Source organism: Lineus longissimus, chromosome 1, assembly GCF_910592395.1.
Source record: "Lineus longissimus chromosome 1, tnLinLong1.2, whole genome shotgun sequence".
Taxonomy (NCBI): Eukaryota; Metazoa; Nemertea; class Pilidiophora; order Heteronemertea; family Lineidae; genus Lineus; species Lineus longissimus.
The window spans coordinates 26187452-26205308 of record NC_088308.1 but is presented as its reverse complement, the minus strand read 5'-3'; the positions used below and the strand labels follow the sequence as shown (position 1 = coordinate 26205308).

Genomic DNA, 17857 nt, shown 5'->3' with positions numbered 1-17857 from the left:
GCAAATGCGACGCTTATGATTTATGTAAAGAAATAAAATGCCCGATTTAACATCCTGCAGAACCTGGAGAATCGGGCGTTTCCAGTGATATCAGATATACAACACAGATGGGTTGTCCTCATGCAATCACTTTGGAAACGCATTTTAAAATAGATGTTACGTCCTGTTAATGGGGCACGTCATCGTCGCGTACAATTGGGAAAAACTCCCTAACGAGACCTCATATACGTTTTCTCGGAATGTTCTTTTCTTTGCGCGAGACTTTACTGCCTAATTACATTTACAAAATTCTTACTCCACAATATTAAAGTAGTGCAGTCAATTAAATTCCCGTTTCAATATAGAAACTACACCTTTTGTTTGATAAATTGTTGGTAGAAATCTTTTGTGCTTCAAAGTTATACTTTTATATAGTTTTTTATCAGAATTCGTTTGTACAGCGTTAATATATAATGCGTTATAATCCGTGACGTCAAGAAAAGTAGGTCATATTTTGATAAACTACTTCCGCTCAAATTTGTTCAATATTTGATGAAATTTTGGTCGTGATAAAATCGATATCGTACAGTAAAGGCTTATCATTTGACATCGACAGTTGTGAAGTTGATAAGATACATAACCCGTGCGTCATGACGGCTGATATCAAACGTGACATTTGACATAGATCGTCGTCTTTCAGGAATTTTCAAGTGTTCTATTTTTCGTCGGTTGGTGTACAACTTTACGTACATCATTACACTGTGTACATCAATGTACAGTGGAGTGAAAAGTGACAGTCACAGTGGCCCTGGCTTCATATGTTGGTAGTTTGGAAGCCTTACATTGCAGTAGATTGTTTTAATAGGAATTCAGTCTTCTTTCAAATGTTATTTTCAAAATCATTGGTGTCTGTGAAACAGTGGGTAACTTGACATATTTATTTGTGAAATAGTGAATTTGATAATTGATGACCAGCCTGGTGAAGTAGGCTAGCTGAACTCGAGCCATTCTGTCTGTGGACTGTGACATTTGTCTTTGAAGACAGACGTTCTTTTTTTTCTGTTGATATCATTCAGTGTGTTGTTTATTTGACTCAAAATTGTATCGTGTAACAATCATCATGGATTCTGAATTGGATACCGATAAGCAATTTGCAAGCAAGGAGGACGAGATAAAGTATTGGAAGAAACTCGCCATTGAATACAAATCAAGGTGTGTTCAGACCGAAATTCCTTGCTGTTTGATAGCAGTGTTTGCCCATCACTTTGGGTTCCTATCAATTCACATGGGCCAGTGAGACTGCTTGAGTTGAACCTTTTAAAAAGTAGATTTGGCTACTGGGTACATGTAGTGTACATTGTAACAATCACTGAACGTCATTGGCAATGACTACTATCTGCTCCTTTCCTTTCACTTTTTTCCTTTCACTAGGATAACTGAAAGCATAGGTTCATCTTGCATGTACATTTCTCTCAAACACAAATACAGTGTTGAATTGAATAAAGCTAAAAATATATCCTTAATCTCCTGGGTGCTAAGCTCTCAATCGTAAATCAGTCTATGGAAAGCTTCTATCGACATAAATATTGTATACATTTGTATTCATTTGTGTTAAAATGTGGAATTTCATTGTTTTCAGTTTGGATGAAGCTCGAGAAGAACTGGATGAGTTTCAACTTAGCAGTCGAGAATTGGAGGCAGAGTTAGAAACACAACTGGAACAGTTGGAAAAACAGAAAAGTGATTATCAATCTGCCAATGCTAGGCTGCAGATGGAAGTAGAATCTCTAAGGGTAAGGAGATTTGGATTCTCTTTCTGGATCAGTCTAGCGCTACTGATTGTATCATTGCACGAGTATCAATCTGGATTAAAATCAGGCGTAACAATGTGTAGAAATAAGGCTGTCTTTACCACTGGGTCCCGTGAACTGGAGCGCAGTGATACAGTGGAAGAGTGTCTGACGTGTGAACAGAAGGTGGTAGGTTTAGAACTCCACTATTGCCACTCTATCCTCTCAACTGACCTGAAATGGCCAAGCGAGTGCAGCCATGAATGATGTACGGCCAAAGTACATGTAATGTATAAAGATGTCTTCAAATGTCCTAACTGCACCTTCTTTTTCCTTTCAGGAAAAGTTAGAAATCCAATCAGAAACGACCCATAGACAAACAGCAGAGTTACAAGACAATTTAGCACAGGTCAGCGCATTTAAGGATGAATTACAGAGATATATCAGGGAGTTGGAACAGACTAATGATGACTTAGAAAGAGCGAAAAGGTAAGATCTCTTGTCGAATTTCATTGTGTTTGACATCAAATGAATCGTTCTGTGGGTTGATATTGTGGAAGCAATGTAAACTGAATCGTTCTGTGATGATTGAATGTGGTGTGCATTATTGTAAATAACAAAGTTCCGTGCACCAGCTCTTGATCTCCCTACTGAGTACTTGTATGTATGTGTATGAAAGTGACTACTGGTACATGTACATGTATTCCAAATTATGGAGTTCTATGCTGAAGCTCAACATACATCATTTTGTACATGTACAGTTGTTCATTCGTGCATATGCCATTCATTATTGGCTGTAGTCCTAAAAAGACAGGCCTTCCCCATCAAGGTCCAATGAATTATTGGATTAGTGCCAGTTAGCAGTACACAAGGCAGCCTGTCTTTCATGTACATGTAATGTGCACAAGCTGTTTCATACTAGGCCTGTTAATTTTGAATTATAGTCTGTTGACCTCTCAGCTATGGATGATGCCAGAAGTTGCATTCATGGTATCATCCTCACCTGCTTGGTGCTGGCGTGGTGATGGGATGTGGGCTGATCCGCATTCCAAGCTAACAGCATACCTCTAACATCCTGTGTATTTTCACTGTAAATAAAATTGATTATCTTTCCTCTGAACCTCAAAGATTGCTTCTTGGTTTCCATGTTGAAACTTGAACCCTTATTTGCATCAGACATCATAACCCCTTCTTCAGAGGCCATCACAAAACTGAGAGAAAAAACCACCTCAAATGATAAGTAAGATAGAATAGCCCATTTTGCAGCCATTGACAACTTTCTCTGTGGCTTTGATGTGCCCAACACTTTCCTGATGTACCATAGCATGTTTGTCAGCTGAAAACTAAAGTCTAACTATATTTTTTGCTTGTCTTCTTTTTTCAGATCAACAGTTGTATCATTAGAAGATTTTGAGTCACGGTTAAATCAGGTATGTCATCTTCAAATTAGATTAAGGGGAGTTTGGAATGAAGTGACTGGTTTTTAGCTCACCTCTTAGCAGAGGTGAGCTTATCCCATACCGTGGCGTCCGTCGTCCGTCGTCGTCGTCGTCGTCGTCGTCCGTCGTCGTCCGTCGTCCGTTAGCAGGGCACGTTTCGTAACTGTTAGAGCTATTGAGTTGAAACTTGGTACACATGTACCCTTATGTAATGACACCTTGGAGACCAAGTTTCGGTCCGATTCGTTTCATGGTTTGGCCACCAGGGGGCCAAACGTTAAAAGTGAAAATATGCAATATCTCCCTTAATAGTAGTCGGGAAATTTTGAAAAAAATATGGTAGGTACTTCTAGCAAAGGTGCATCATATATCCTCCGGGTTTTTGATTTGACCTCCTTTTCAAGGTCACAGAGGTCAAATGGTGTAAATTGGCCGTTAGGATGTAACGATGGCACGTTTCTAAACTGCAATGACTATTCATACCAAATTTGGTACACATTTACCTCTTAGTCAGGTGATCTCAGGGACTGAAGTTTGGTCCAATATGATTCACCACTTGACCACCAGGGGGCAAAATCCAAAAACCTTAAAAATGTGATTATTCCTTAACTTCTTGCCCGATTGCCACCAATTTGATATCATGTGTACATCTAACCACCATACAGTATATGTCACACAGGTTTTTAATTTGACCTTCTTGTCAAGGTCACAGAGGTCAAATGGCGTAAATTCGCCGTCAGGCCGTAACTATGGCATGTTTCTTAACTGCAATGACTATTGATCACAAATTAAGTACACATGTACCCCTTGGTCAGGTGATCTCAGGTATCGAAGTTTGGTGCGATCTGATTTGCCGTTTGGCCTCCAGGGAGGGGGCCAAATCCTAAATTCTTCAAAATGCCATTATTCCTAGTAATGACTTGCCCGATTGGCACCAATTTTATATCATAGGTACATCTAATTCTAACAACCATTCGATGTGTCACCCGGGTCTTCTTTGATTTGACCTACTTTGCAAGGTCACAGAGGTCGAATGTACTGTAAATTGGCCATTTTGGGGAAATTGTAATTGCTTGGACCTACATCAAACCTAACACTACATGACACAATACAATGCTCTTTATCCATCTTTCCTCCACATGAGGTGAGCACAATGGCCCTGGCCATTTCATTTATCACACTCTCTAAGGGATCAAGTCACAGTGGATAATCCAAGGTTCAGGCCAAGTCTTTCCACTGCTCATCAAGTTTTGAAAAGTTAGAACTTTTTCTCATGTGAAAGTTTCATTCTGTGCATCTGGTTAGCTTCATCCCCTTACACTTGTCTGGTTTTGTGTTTCAAATTCTTAGTCAGTTCCAACTGCAGATTCACCTGTACTGAGAAACGTGCCGGGGAAACAATGATTGATCCTTCATATTGGCATGGATTTCATGGTGAGGCAATCCACCTGGCCTTTCAGGAGTGGTTAGCTGATATTTTTCATCTGGTAGACTGGTAGTTTTTTTAGAAGTGCAAATTCAATATTTTTGTAGATACAGTAGTTTGTATTTCAAAAGCACTATTTCAGTGCAATGATCAAGTTTGAAATCAACAATAACATGGTGCCATGAAAACCTAAGAAAACGGAAGTGTCTGATTCATCACACTACGCGATCTCCTGAAGGAATCAAGATCAAGCCTTCAAAACAGTTGTTTTCTTCTTTCAACAAATCAATCACAGACTGACGTCAACTTGAAATGATGTCACAGTGTCATCGGCGACAATGACAATTGATTACTGTTGAATTTTGCCCTTTGCCATTGATTCCATTGACAATCACAATACAGAACTGTTTTGTTGGTTATTCAAGTGGGCCTGTGATGAGAAGGTGTCTTGAATAAGCCATTGAGACTATTGATCTGTCATTCTGTTATTAATGGCTGCTGTACACAATACATGTAGGCCTAGTGAAGGTAATGGTATCGATTTATTGACAAGTTGGCCTTCAGAGGCTCAGTTTGTATGATAAGAATAGTTTAGGATAAGCAAAGGTTTTCCCTTTTTCACTTTGAATATAAAAGACTGTTGGTAGCTATGGATCCTGCCATGAATTAAAAATGCTCAAAGTGTTGCAAGACAAGAGGCTCAAAGTCATCAATGTCAATGTGAAAGGGTGCCACAACAAATTTCTGTACATATTAAACACTGTCACTGGAAGAATCCCTGTGACATGTATGATACGACAGATTTCTTGGGCCAAAAATTTATGATTCAGAATCAGACTTTCAGCCTGATCAAGAAGTCCAACTCAGCGGCCAAGTAGGCCTACCAAGCCAGAGGAATCATTACTCTTCAAAGTCTGTCATGTTTTATTTCACCCTTTGGGGTCAGTATTTGGCTAAGTCTACAGGAATGTCAAATCCCCTTGTGAAAGTAAACTTTATCAAGAGATGTACTTGATTAGGAATCCATTTAAACTTGCTTACATTTTCTTTAAGTTTGTGTTGTATGATTGCCAAAGGATGTCTTAATTCTGAGCATGTCTTGTCTGAAGTCCATATTTCATGTTAATGGAACGTAACAAAACCACTTTATAAAATATTGAACTTGAGGATAAATTCTGATCACAAGAACAATCACAAAGCTGGTATCTAGACAGCTTAAAGCCTTGTGTTTACAAAAGGATTTGATTAGGCACTGTGTATACACGGTATAGCCAGACCTAAGTTATGTTTCTATTTATTACCGGTCTAGGTCACACAGGGAAAATACAACTTTTCTTTATCATTGACCTATCCGCATCTGATGCTCTGTGGAATCATCTTCATCCGAGGCTATCTTACAGAGCCAGGATCAAGCTTCTATCTTGTTGCAAGGTTAAGCCATGATTGATCTTCTCTGGCAGGTATCCAGCAGATCAATAACATGCATAATCACCCTCAATATGCCTATGGTGTTCATCTCATTGCATGATACATACATGTAAAAGATTCCCTGATTGAATTGAAGTTAGATTTGTGTCTTGAATATTGCATTTTGGCATCATACATGTATATGGCGTGGTCCAAATCAAAGCTGAGTGAAGTATCACTGTCTTCTTTTGGAGGGGGACTACCGTTTCTGTGAGCCAGACACCTAGCCAGAGTTAGCTTATTCCTCCAAATGAGATGCAAAACTGGGGTTCCTTGAACATTTGTACCTGGTGTCTATGCCATGCTCTGGTTACTCTAAGGCCAGGGCAAGCAGATGACCCTGTCCAAGTGGACAGTAACTTGGGATAGCCCACTGGCAAAAGACGGAGTCATTGGGCAAAATATTATTGACAAAGAACTCGGGTGGCATGCAAAAGTTATCGACGGAAGTGGAGTCAAGGCTTATATAGCACCGCTGGTTGAAACCAGAGTGGTACAATTTGCTGCCTTAGTCTATCACAATCAGTCAAGTAAGTTGAAAGCATAGTTGAAAATATCGGTGACTGTTTCCCTAAAGGGTTAAACCAGATCTGCCAGCCAGTAGAGTTACCAACGATCATCTACATGGTTGATCACCTACATCATGTGGTGTGTCTGTACATGAGCTTGCTAGCTACGTCATATCTTCCAGCGTGGCACTAGTGCATTGAGTGTATGTATGAATATATAGACTGATATGCCAATTATTTCACATCAGTATTCTTGATTAATGCGTAGCAAATTATATTATTGCCTTTCCATTAGAATAATGTATTATGAAGAGCAGTCGCTTAAAAATAAATGTTAATTGCTTCGCATCCTGTGCATAATAAAAACTTGTTGCTGCCAGCTGTTGCTTTGGTCTGCCCTGGTGATCCCTGTGGTTTGTTGACATACATTTCTTGAAGTCTCTTCAAAAATTCCTGTTTTCTGGAATGAAGTTCAAAGAAATGAGTGTGTGTAATGTGTGTGTTGGCCGTGGATCGGTCGAGACAAGAGCAGTCTGTCATGTATACATGCATACATGTAAGGTGCAGTTGTTTGACGGCATTTCTTTATACATACTTGTATATGCCATAAAACTTGGCCACTGGTGACCTGGAGGGGGGGGCACTAATGTCAGTGAAAAGTGTCTCTTCAATTTCATAAAGAATTTCATTGTGTTGTGTAAAGGTTTGGGTTTGTCATGTGATAATGATGATGGTGACCCAATTGCATTATCTCAGTGCTCAACAGTAATGAACTTTGCAATGAGATGAAATAAGAACCAATGTTCTCAATATTGTCCCTTTATCCATTTGTCTCTACTGTGGACATCCAATGATCCGTTATCCCGACTGCCCTCCCTGGGAATATGACTCATTCCTCTCTTTTCATGGCATCAATAATGGCCCGGCTGAAAATGTGCACCAGGTGCGAGATTTCCTGGTCATATCGATTGATTCATTGATAGTCTGCTGTAGTTGCAGATACATGTATTCATGACTTAATTCGTAATTGAGAATTTCAATCCAGGTTTAATCAGAGCTGTGTATCAAATCAAATTCAAAGATTGCTTCTATGAAAGCTCAGTGTGGTCAATAAATAGATTTTTTCAGTGGAGGTTTTTTGACAGTAACAATCAGAGTGCTTATTCAGACATCAGTGTATCATGTGGGTATTGTCAAATGATGCAGGACAAGACAGATCAGGTCATCACATGAAAATGTGTTTTCATTTTGCTCGGAAATGACTATTGTTTGACTGCATTTCTTTGTCTTATCGTTCCAGGCCATAGAAAGAAATGCATTTTTAGAAAGTGAACTTGATGAAAAGGAGAATTTAGCCATAACAGTTCAGCGACTCAAAGATGAAGCCCGAGGTATGTTGTCAGCACAAGAGGTTGGCTCAAGATGAACATCTTTTAGGTCTGAGACCTATGAAACTAAAATTTCACACTCTGGCCATGCAGGGCAACTGGAATACTCATGTTGCACTGAACAAATGTCTAACTTTTAAATGCACACCAAGTTCAGCATACTATAACAATGGCTATTGATCTATCAGTAGTCGTAATCCGCTGCATGATATTATTCATGATTCTACAATATTAAATGGCATTGTGCCTGTCCCTGCTTGTCTCTCATCATGTTAGTGCTGGCTGGACAGGATTATGTGAATAAAATTGGATCAGTTCTTTCATTCACTTATGAAGAGGGAATCAATGAAACAAGTTGGAACTGATTTTATGATAAATATTGATGAATGATCAAAATAGCTGTCAAATTGCAATAGCCTTAGTGTATTTGATTATTCTCATTATCATTATCTGAAAGCAACTGCAACAGCATGATACGAATGAGACAACTAGAGTCATGGGTTATCGGAAGGTCACAGGTATCATGTTTCAAAGAAATGCAAGAATCCTTTCATGATCCAATGATAAGTGTGTCTAAGCCTGATATATTATTCACAGTAGTATAGCCCTTAGGCTGCTTTCTGATATATTCACAATGAATACCCTAATAGACTGTTTTCTTTTATCCTTTTGTTTCGCTCAGGCTCACCCTAGGTTTAAGACTGAACTTGGATCATGTTTGGGCCTGTTAAATTAAATCTCTTTAGCGAAACGTCCCCTTCACAGCTTATTTATTGAATAGGGTATTAACTGTAATGATTTTCAAAGAACATTTAAAAACAAGTCTCTGGTTCGTGTTTGTGCATGTCCAGTCATCAAAGAGAATCGATTTCACAGACCTATATCCTTGAACTTCGGTCTAAAGTCAGACGATAACAAAATTTCCTAATGGCGTCCTTGCCAAATAAGTTATGCTATGACATCATGATCTTCTTCCAGATTTACGACAAGAATTAGATGTGAAGCAAGTACCGCGCACGCCCGACAGTAGCATCTTAGACGGTGCAGGGGAGCATGGCAGCGAGGACGACGTCAAGAAGCGACCACCCGCGGGCAGCATGGGCGATAACATTGTACACACTGATCTTGACCTTTCAAATGTAGACTCTAATAAATTAAGTGAGACGATAACGCCGCCACATACACCTACGACACCTACAGGGAAAGGTAAGAACTGTTGGTCGAGGCTTTTTAGGACAGCTGATATCTGTCATGATGGAGATATAAACAACTTTGTCAGTCATTTATGAGTTGTCTTCCTCATTCTTGAATGATACAGTTTTTATCTTATATTTTTGAAATTCATTTTCAGGTTTACCTCCTTTCACACCAGGTGGCACTCCACTTTCAACGTCGGCGAGGATTTCAGCGTTAAATATTGTCGGTGATTTATTACGGAAAGTTGGGGTTAGTATTTGCATCTTGAGTGCTCTGGAGTGTGTGCTTTATGAGTCCAAAGTCCTACTTGTTAACTGCAACACACCTGTCCAAGGAATGAACGACCCGGCCTTAGCTTAGGTTGATTTGATTCCTATTTATCTAGTATAAAAATGTATCGCCCATGAAAATTATGGCACCAGCTTTTAAAACTAAAGAGGATTAGTTCTAATCTCCTTAAACGAATTGGTATTTTAACTATAAGTATATGTAGATGCTTGGCCTGCACAAGCATACCTTGATTTATGTGTATTTCCTTTGTGTTTCATTCACAGTGAGTTACTGATTTTATTTTCGGGTCAATAAGTTACCCTGGGACATTATCAGGACATTTTATGTCTGACTTGATGTGGAAAAGGCTTTCCATGGGGTTGAATGACTCTTCAGTGCAAGGTTTTTCAGGTCTGATTCGCACAGTGTATGATCGATATATGCCACCTCACTATTGAGTCTTAATCATTTATAAAGCTTTAAATGAAGCTGAAAATGACCCAAGCCTTGCTTAAAGATGTTTGACTGGTGTCATTTTGTCATAAGTCACAAGTTATAGGAATGTTGCAAGTCCAATCCATGCTCAACAGACATTAATGTACATTAAGAGCATCTACGCCTCCTATAACCTCTTAAGAATATATAGCTTTGTCCCCACTGACATACTTGATGCATCTCCTCTATAGGTCATTGCTTTCACTTCAGTCCATGCTGACCACCTCCTGGCTGCAAGGAAACTTGGCTACACCTTCGCTTGTCTTCTTTGGCTATCTCATCTACTGGGTCCTTGAATGACCTTGGCTGTGCTCTGTTGTTTTAAATGCATATCTGCTTCACGAAGTGTCAAAGACACCATTTCAAAAGTACTTTCAAAGGCATTGCCTGGTAGAACTCAATGAAAGACTCGGGAGCTTTCAATTTACAGAGGTGTGTGGGCATCATTGAAATCCAAGTAAAACATCATTCTGCATTTGAGAATATGTGAAGCATTGCTCTTGCAACCGTATTTAAAACTTCAGTACTTGTCAACTCATCATGGGAACTGATACCTGACTGTGAAATGGTAAATTCCATTTTGGCATTGAGTTGCTGCTTCAACCTGATCCTATTTCTTCCTTGATTGGTTTTGGTTCAGCGTAGTATCAGTCATGCATCTTGACTTAGTATCCTCCTGCTTCTTGGACCTTTTAGATAGTCCCCTGCCAGCCATCTGATTGACCACCCCTGCACAAATATTGGTCTGTGGCAAGTTTAAGTGTCCTGTGCAAAACCCAACCACTCCACATCAAGATTAATCGACACCAATACTAGTAGCTAGCTTCAAGTATTTGGATGTGTACATGAATGTGACATGCTTTGACAGTGTAGACTGCTGCATGATACTTGTGGTTAAAACATATGTGTACAAGCTTTTGGAAGATTTCATTGACATTATGAATGCCAATTGTTGTTTGTTCTACAACAAGTTCACAGTTTAGTGACAGTTTCTTTAGTTTGAATATTTGGCATCAAAAACTAGGCAAGGTCAATTTCCAATGCGTTCGTTGAGTAACTGTACTTGATGCCTTCTTGGCTGGAATACTGAAGAGTTTCTGCTTCCCCATTCTGTAAATTGCTTTCATGTCCTGACATGTCTGATATGATGTGTTTCCATTTTCTCTTCAAGCTCTTTCTGCTAAAGAGAGAACAAACTGTCTCTGCCTGGAAGGCCTCTCTCAACAACATGTTAGATATGTTTCCCGGTGTGAGGCGAAGTATGTCCAATCCTGAGGTACACGTCACCCACATCTCATGCATGGAGTGGACTTGCAACTTACTCATTTTCCAACTTCGATATCATTTACATCTGTACTAACACTGCATTAGATTAGCCTTGTCTGGATCAAAAAACTCTGTTTATGACATTTCACGATCACTTCCGTCGTAATGCTAGCTCAGCAAGGATGTTATGTTCAAAACAAAATCCATTCAGTACAGTTGACCGGGTTTGGAAAGTGGATCACAAATGAAATTTTCCCTGTGAAACATCATTTCAAATGTTATGAAATACTGGTTGAGAGTTCAATTGCAACCAATTGCCTGTGTTGGCTGGTAGTTTACAAAAAAATAAGGTTATTCACATCTTTAGACTTATGATTATATGATTCATTCATTTATTCATTCATTCAAGTTCAGTTGGCTTTGTTCATGGACTTATAACCTAGATCTTCTTTCCATTTATCAAACACTTTGATTTTGGTACTTGATTAATCATCAAATTTCATGATGATAAAAAACAGACCGATTGTTATGAAACTTTTGAAATGGACTATTTGACTGCAAGTACAAAGTCTTGATCACAAAAAGTTGGTCAGAATATCTGCCCAGATTGTTTCCTGATTTGATTGATTCATTTGCATCCCTTCCTTTGTACCTTAGTAAGACATCAACTATGATTCGCATATCACATGTCATTTCAGGCGCTTGAATCAAAGTTAGCGTCATGTCGGAACTTTGTGCGAGATCAGCCGAGAAATGGCCGCGTCAATACTCCTAGCCCACTGAATTCACCCAGGTATGTATGATATGGATAGAATTAGAACTTGCCAGTTTCATGCCCTCTAAATCTGCTAAAAATTATGAGTGCGACCATCAAAGTCAAAGATGAGACCTTAACGATGAGGTTGAGACCTTTAGGATACAAATGGTTGATGGCGGAAAATGGAAACCATGATAACATTTTGATTGCGTTCTCAAATAATAAAAAGGTATTGTTATGATGAAATGTTGCTCATTTTGCTGATGCACATTGTATCGACCTTCAACATTCCTCTGTTACGTGATGGAAACTAAAGTTTTGACCTTTTGACAATTTTTTCTGCCCTCTGTGGGAAACTGGTATAACTTATGATAATAACTCACTTAACTAATACTTTTTTAGACTCCAACGCCTTAAAGTTCACTTTGTCTAAAGGCACCATTGCACCCTTCTTCTGGGTATGCGCCTATAATAAGTCTGGATAACACTCATTTACATATTTCTTAGCACTTCACAGTTTTAATCATCTTATTTTTGACTTAACTATTTTCTGAAAGCAGTAACTTCTTTAAACTGGTAAAGTGAGGAAGGTTTGTTTACAAAGCCCTAGTCATAAAGGAACACTGAGCTGAGGAGTCTAGGGATGTCATATTCTGTTGCTCTACCTCAAAGACATAAAACATTTTGTCTTATCAAACTACTGCGGTGGTGGAATAGCATACATGATTTTCCTTAAATATTGAAAGAAGTCCTGGGATCTCTCTTTCCTGTTTATTATAGGAACGATTATGCTAAATTCCAGGCCAATCCGCCATCCATGATAATCTCCCTCAAGTAGAATAAAGTACAGTAATATTTTAAGGCCAAAATGGGTTCATTTCTGGTCAAGAATAACTTTAATTTAGCTTTAAACCATCTGTTTGCTAAATTTGGTTATTTTAGTACCCTACTTCCTAGTACAGTACTTATATTGAATGAGCGGTTTGACCAGAAATGGATGATATTTTTCGCCTAATGTCTCTCTGCTTGCAAGGGGTTGCTTCACTCTAACCTACAGCTGTGCATGCCCAAACCAGTTAAAGAAATTACGTAACACCGGCTGTTGCAATTGCCCTAATCGCATACTATGACATGTTGCGACGTGTAAAGTCTAGTCCAGGTGCTTTGGATAAGTTAAAACCAAATGGACTACCAGAAGTAAACGACAATTGCATGCTTAGACTAGATGCTGAGCATATCTAGTCGAAATCCTATATTTTGCTAAGTTTCTTTCTCCCTTACTAATTCATGTGCTCTTGCAATGAAAATTTGTGCAAATGCCATATTCCCAAGAGATTTACATTGAGTTTTCATTGCAAGGGCACATTGCTTCTATTCCGTTCTCTATTAACATCATTATGCTACTTGCTGCTTTGACTTTGGCTTCTTACTTCTCAGTACAGCTTTGAAATGGCATTCTTCAGGAAATCCTGACAGAAAAGTTTTGCTTTGTTGGTTTTGTTAATGTTTAACCCTTATTTCGGCTGTAGTCCTAATGGGGACATCCTGTTAGTCAGTGTGACGTTGTTCCTCATACTTGAAGTATATGTGTCAATGCCATGAAATTACTCATGAAATGCGAGGAAAAGTGAAGTAATTACTGATTGACTGTGCCACTGGTGGCATATGCCTCATCTCTAGCTTCCTAGTGCCTGCTTCCTAGTTAGTGCTGTCTTATAGGCCTTGCTGCCTACACACGATCATGACAAGCAATTTCGTATTCTACTGTAGTTTCTCAACCCTTTGTGGCTCATAGGACTGAGAGAGTTGAGATAAGATGTAGGCTGAACTTGATATTAGTACCAGTATCTCTAAATTATCTAGTTCTGCCTAATTCTCTTTTCATTATATTACTCGCTGTTGATGTGGTTTGGCTTCATTTCTATCATTCTGTAGGTCTGACCTCGTGAAAACTGGAGGACGCCACACGAACAGGTTCATATACAAGAAATGTATTGTGCTGATTTGAGTGATGTTGTCCCTTCTGCTTGCAAATACCTGCTTGGTTTAATCTCGTTCATTTGCTAGGTCCATGCTTCTCGACTAACTAGTGTCTAGTGTAACTCTCAATTCATAAACATGTGAGCGTTGTAGGACAGCCATAATGATTTGGATTGCCTTTCTGTGCTGTCCACAAATTCTCAATAATTAAAGAAAAATCAAAACTGCCCACCGACTTCTGATAGTTATGGTGTCTTTGACATGTTATTGCATTGGTCAGAGGAGAAGTATGGACCGTCTTCTCTCAAGTCAAGTCTTATTCGATCAAAAACCTCCATTCAGTGGGAATGGTCAATATAGATTGGGTAAGAGTGATGCTTTCAAATTGTTGAGTCTGGTGATGCCATTGAAAGGAGCTGTTAGCATGGTTAGTTTGACTGGGTGAGATCTGAAACTACTTGAAACTTAGGTTTATTATGTTTGATTGGGGCTTCCTGATAAAGTTTTTGTTGGTGCTGACAGCTTCCATTACTGGTTTACTAGACAATACTGAGTTGTCAATAGGTTGGTGTATTTTGGTCCAAGTGTTCCTCATTCCACCTACATGTCACAAGTCTAGTTATTGTCCCAGTACCCAAAAGCATGTCATTCTGTTATCCATCAAGGGTGCACTGGCATGTTACCTTCTGACCCCACGCTAGCATCCATGATGATAAGAGAAGAGCGTTGACTTGTGACCTGATTTGTAGTGTTGAGAGCCCATCCATACAGCTTCATTTGCTTTCACAACACAGCTAGCTCACACTGAACACATCCAATAGTTCATGCAACCACAACACATGTTATACAACTGCGACAGCCTTTTTTCTGGATGGTCATTTCTGATTTTGTCTAGATCACCCAAATAGTTCACTGGAGTATGGTGTCTTGTGTCATGTTCTGTAACTAGACCCACCCATGTATGGTGTTCACATGTATGTGGCAAGACTAAATTGGTATTTGGTTTGAAAAGGATTGTGGATGTGTAGTATGTCCGCTTTTCTCTACTGTAGATGTGATGGACAAATTAGTTAGGGATGGCCGTTACAACTACATTGTAAACAAACTACCGGAACTATATATAATAAACATCTGTAATAGCAGTGCTGGCACATTGACAACTGTTCAAGTTCTTGTTCCTAAAAAAACACAATTATAAGGCAGAACAATGCCACTGTGGCTGTGACCTCGGTTTTATTAGCCTCTGACACACATTCTGTCCAATTATAGGGAGATACTCGTGACACTAATTGGCATACAATTTAAAAGGTAGAGACCGTAGAACCTGTTTTATAAGGTCACTACCTTATATCTGACTACTGGGTGTACTCCTCGTAATGATTTGTTGTCACTGTGACTTCGGAACATGAAAAGAAGAAATCGATGTGCCATTTGTCAAATGTTGTGTTCTTGTAGTCCCCACTGATCATGTTCTCCATCTCCATTTTCAGAGCCAAACGTTTAAACCGAGGGGGAAGTGCTCAAGGTCCTGCCACTCAGTCTGGTCTAGTGAAAGTGACCATCTAAAGACTTTACCAAAGACGATTCTAAGACACTGCATTTTATTCAGTCACTCTTCAACGATAAATGATTGACCCATATTCTGGAAGTAACATGATGGATGTGAATATGATGATTCTGTGATGGACTAGCCCATGACAAGAGAGGATTAGGGGAGAATATAAGAGCAAGACTTTGACACTGGGGCAAATGTTCACATTTTTGCCGAATTTGTTCTTTGCTCTTGTTCTGCCCAGGTGTCAATGGTGTACAACCAGTTTTCTTGTCTCATGCGATAGCCCAGTTGGTCATCTTTGGGAGAAACAGTGACAAAGACACAAAAATGGACTAATGTTGTGCAATACTAGAGATGTAGTCGGCAGTTGATGGGCACAAGTTGAAATGGTCTTATTGGTGTTGCCTACCAGTAGCTGGCAGTCCCAACGCTCTCAGCTTCAGTGTCTTCATTCTTTGAAAAACATTGCAGTCCGTAGAAAGTGAATAATTTAGTTGTGCATTGATTATCAAGTATCCTATGGGTTGTGCCTTGATGTGTTCTGCCAAAATCCTGTGAACATGGTTAGCTGATGCCTTCGTTCTGACTGGCTCATGTTCTGCTTGTTGGTCACATGGAGAAAGTATAAAAGGAAAGGCTGACTTTGCCATCGCTGATCTCATAATCATGGGATCACTGGGGGTTTTCAAAGAAGATATTTTTCTATGGGTATATCTTGTTTTCCAACTAATTTGGGGTTTTCTGTTTTCTAAATGAGGGGAAGCAAACACTGTTACACAGACATTACAGTAACATAGCTTGCCAAGTATGTGAAATAAACCATTGTCTCCCAATCCATTATGATAAGTCTTTAAATCAGTCTCATTTAATAGCCTTTTCTGTCTTTTGTGTCCTTTGCTATTTTTTCCAGAACACCAGCCACCATGCCAAAATAATCTGTTTAATAAATGGCATTCCAACAATTTTGAAGTTAGGTGATGGTCAGTGTGCACATGTAAATTCCTTTATCATGAATCATCATTTTAAAACAGAATGCTAAAAAATATCGGTCAAAAATTGGTAAAAATTTGAAATCTCAAAATAATGAAATTTTCATTGTATATAGAAACGTGTGATTGAAACAACTCCACCAAATGTTGTTAGGTTTGAGGGTCTTGTTCTGTTGTTAAGTAAAGCATTGTGTATTTGGCAAGTGCAGTCAGAGCAACCAAATATGTTCTAAACAATGAATGAAGTTCTGTTTAAAAGGTATAAATGTACATGTACAAAACTGAATGTTGTGATTGTCTCAATTGTCCTGACTGGCAAATGTTAAACAGACAGGATACATTGCTTGGCGCTGTTAACCCCAATTGAAGTGAAAAGTATTGTCAAATACATAGTTTAGAAATCCCACAGGGTCTTTACTTGTGATTCAAAGCATTGGATAAACACATTCACTGTAAATAATGATAATTATATGTCTATATGTAGTAATGAAATGTACGTAACTTAATTTTCAGTACTTTAGTGTGCTGTAGTAGTTTTAACATAGATCTTTTCATTGAGACCTTCCTTGAGCCTTCACCATAAGAAAGGTGTGAGGAGTCAAATGTACAAGTGACCGTTATCCAAATATAGATCTACCAGGTCTTTGAAATCTCTATTTCTATGGCCAAAGGTTGGGCAACGTCTCAATGGTAAAGATAGTGGACATTCTGTTTAATGATATGCCAGGCCATTATCATCTCCCAGGTCAACTGTGGCTGAGAGAACCGCCCAATTTTCTGTAGACATACTGTCATGTTTTTAAAGGTGCCCAGAAATTCAATACTTCATTTTCCTCTTTGGAGGCAACTTTGTCTCACTTGACTCCTATGTGAGATTCAAGACTTCATTTAAGATTTACATGATTTTGTTTCCTCAGTGCAGTATCAATTCAAATGATTCATGTGGTTGGTACTGATGTGAAGTGCTTCGTCCTGATATTGTTTTGTTCTAGACCAGATTGAACCGGATATATCAATGGTTGTTTATGTCCTCATTCACCTAACAAAATTTTAGCTCCAGGTTTATATGAAAGTGATAGATGAATTCAGTGACATCTTCTCCTTTGATTGTTATGAACACATCACTGATATGGCTGAAAACCATGATAATACAATACAGTACATATTGGCATCTTATCATCTTTTAACTTGTATAGAGGTGACAACTTTTAACAATTTAATTCCTGGGGAACATTTTATAGAGGACTATGAATGTGAAGATTTTTTCAAAATAAATTATTATTTCATTACTAAAACTCTGATTTTGCGTCCTCATTTTCTCTGCCACCCATTTTCCTCTTGACCATCAAC

The 17857-nt window shown here is 38.8% G+C and overlaps 1 protein-coding gene across 9 annotated transcripts; it reads left to right on the top strand.

The window, feature by feature from the left end:
• Window positions 1-511: 511 nt before the first annotated feature.
• On the top strand, window positions 512-17802 carry LOC135494647 (nuclear distribution protein nudE homolog 1-like). 9 transcript variants are annotated; one of them, XM_064782810.1, is made up of 11 exons: window positions 512-1191; window positions 1619-1772; window positions 2110-2258; window positions 3154-3199; window positions 7911-8001; window positions 8977-9204; window positions 9350-9444; window positions 11132-11236; window positions 11925-12019; window positions 13919-13957; window positions 15454-17802. In XM_064782810.1, exons 1-11 carry the CDS (start codon window positions 1100-1102, stop codon window positions 15527-15529), a joined length of 1170 nt encoding a protein of 389 aa, XP_064638880.1. In that variant the 5' UTR covers window positions 512-1099; the 3' UTR covers window positions 15530-17802. The 9 variants fall into 9 exon arrangements, with proteins under 9 accessions (XP_064638880.1, XP_064638918.1, XP_064638900.1 ...); XM_064782848.1 differs by lacking the exon at window positions 13919-13957 and adding an exon at window positions 12786-12827; XM_064782830.1 differs by lacking the exon at window positions 13919-13957 and adding an exon at window positions 12764-12827.
• Window positions 17803-17857: the final 55 nt, after the last annotated feature.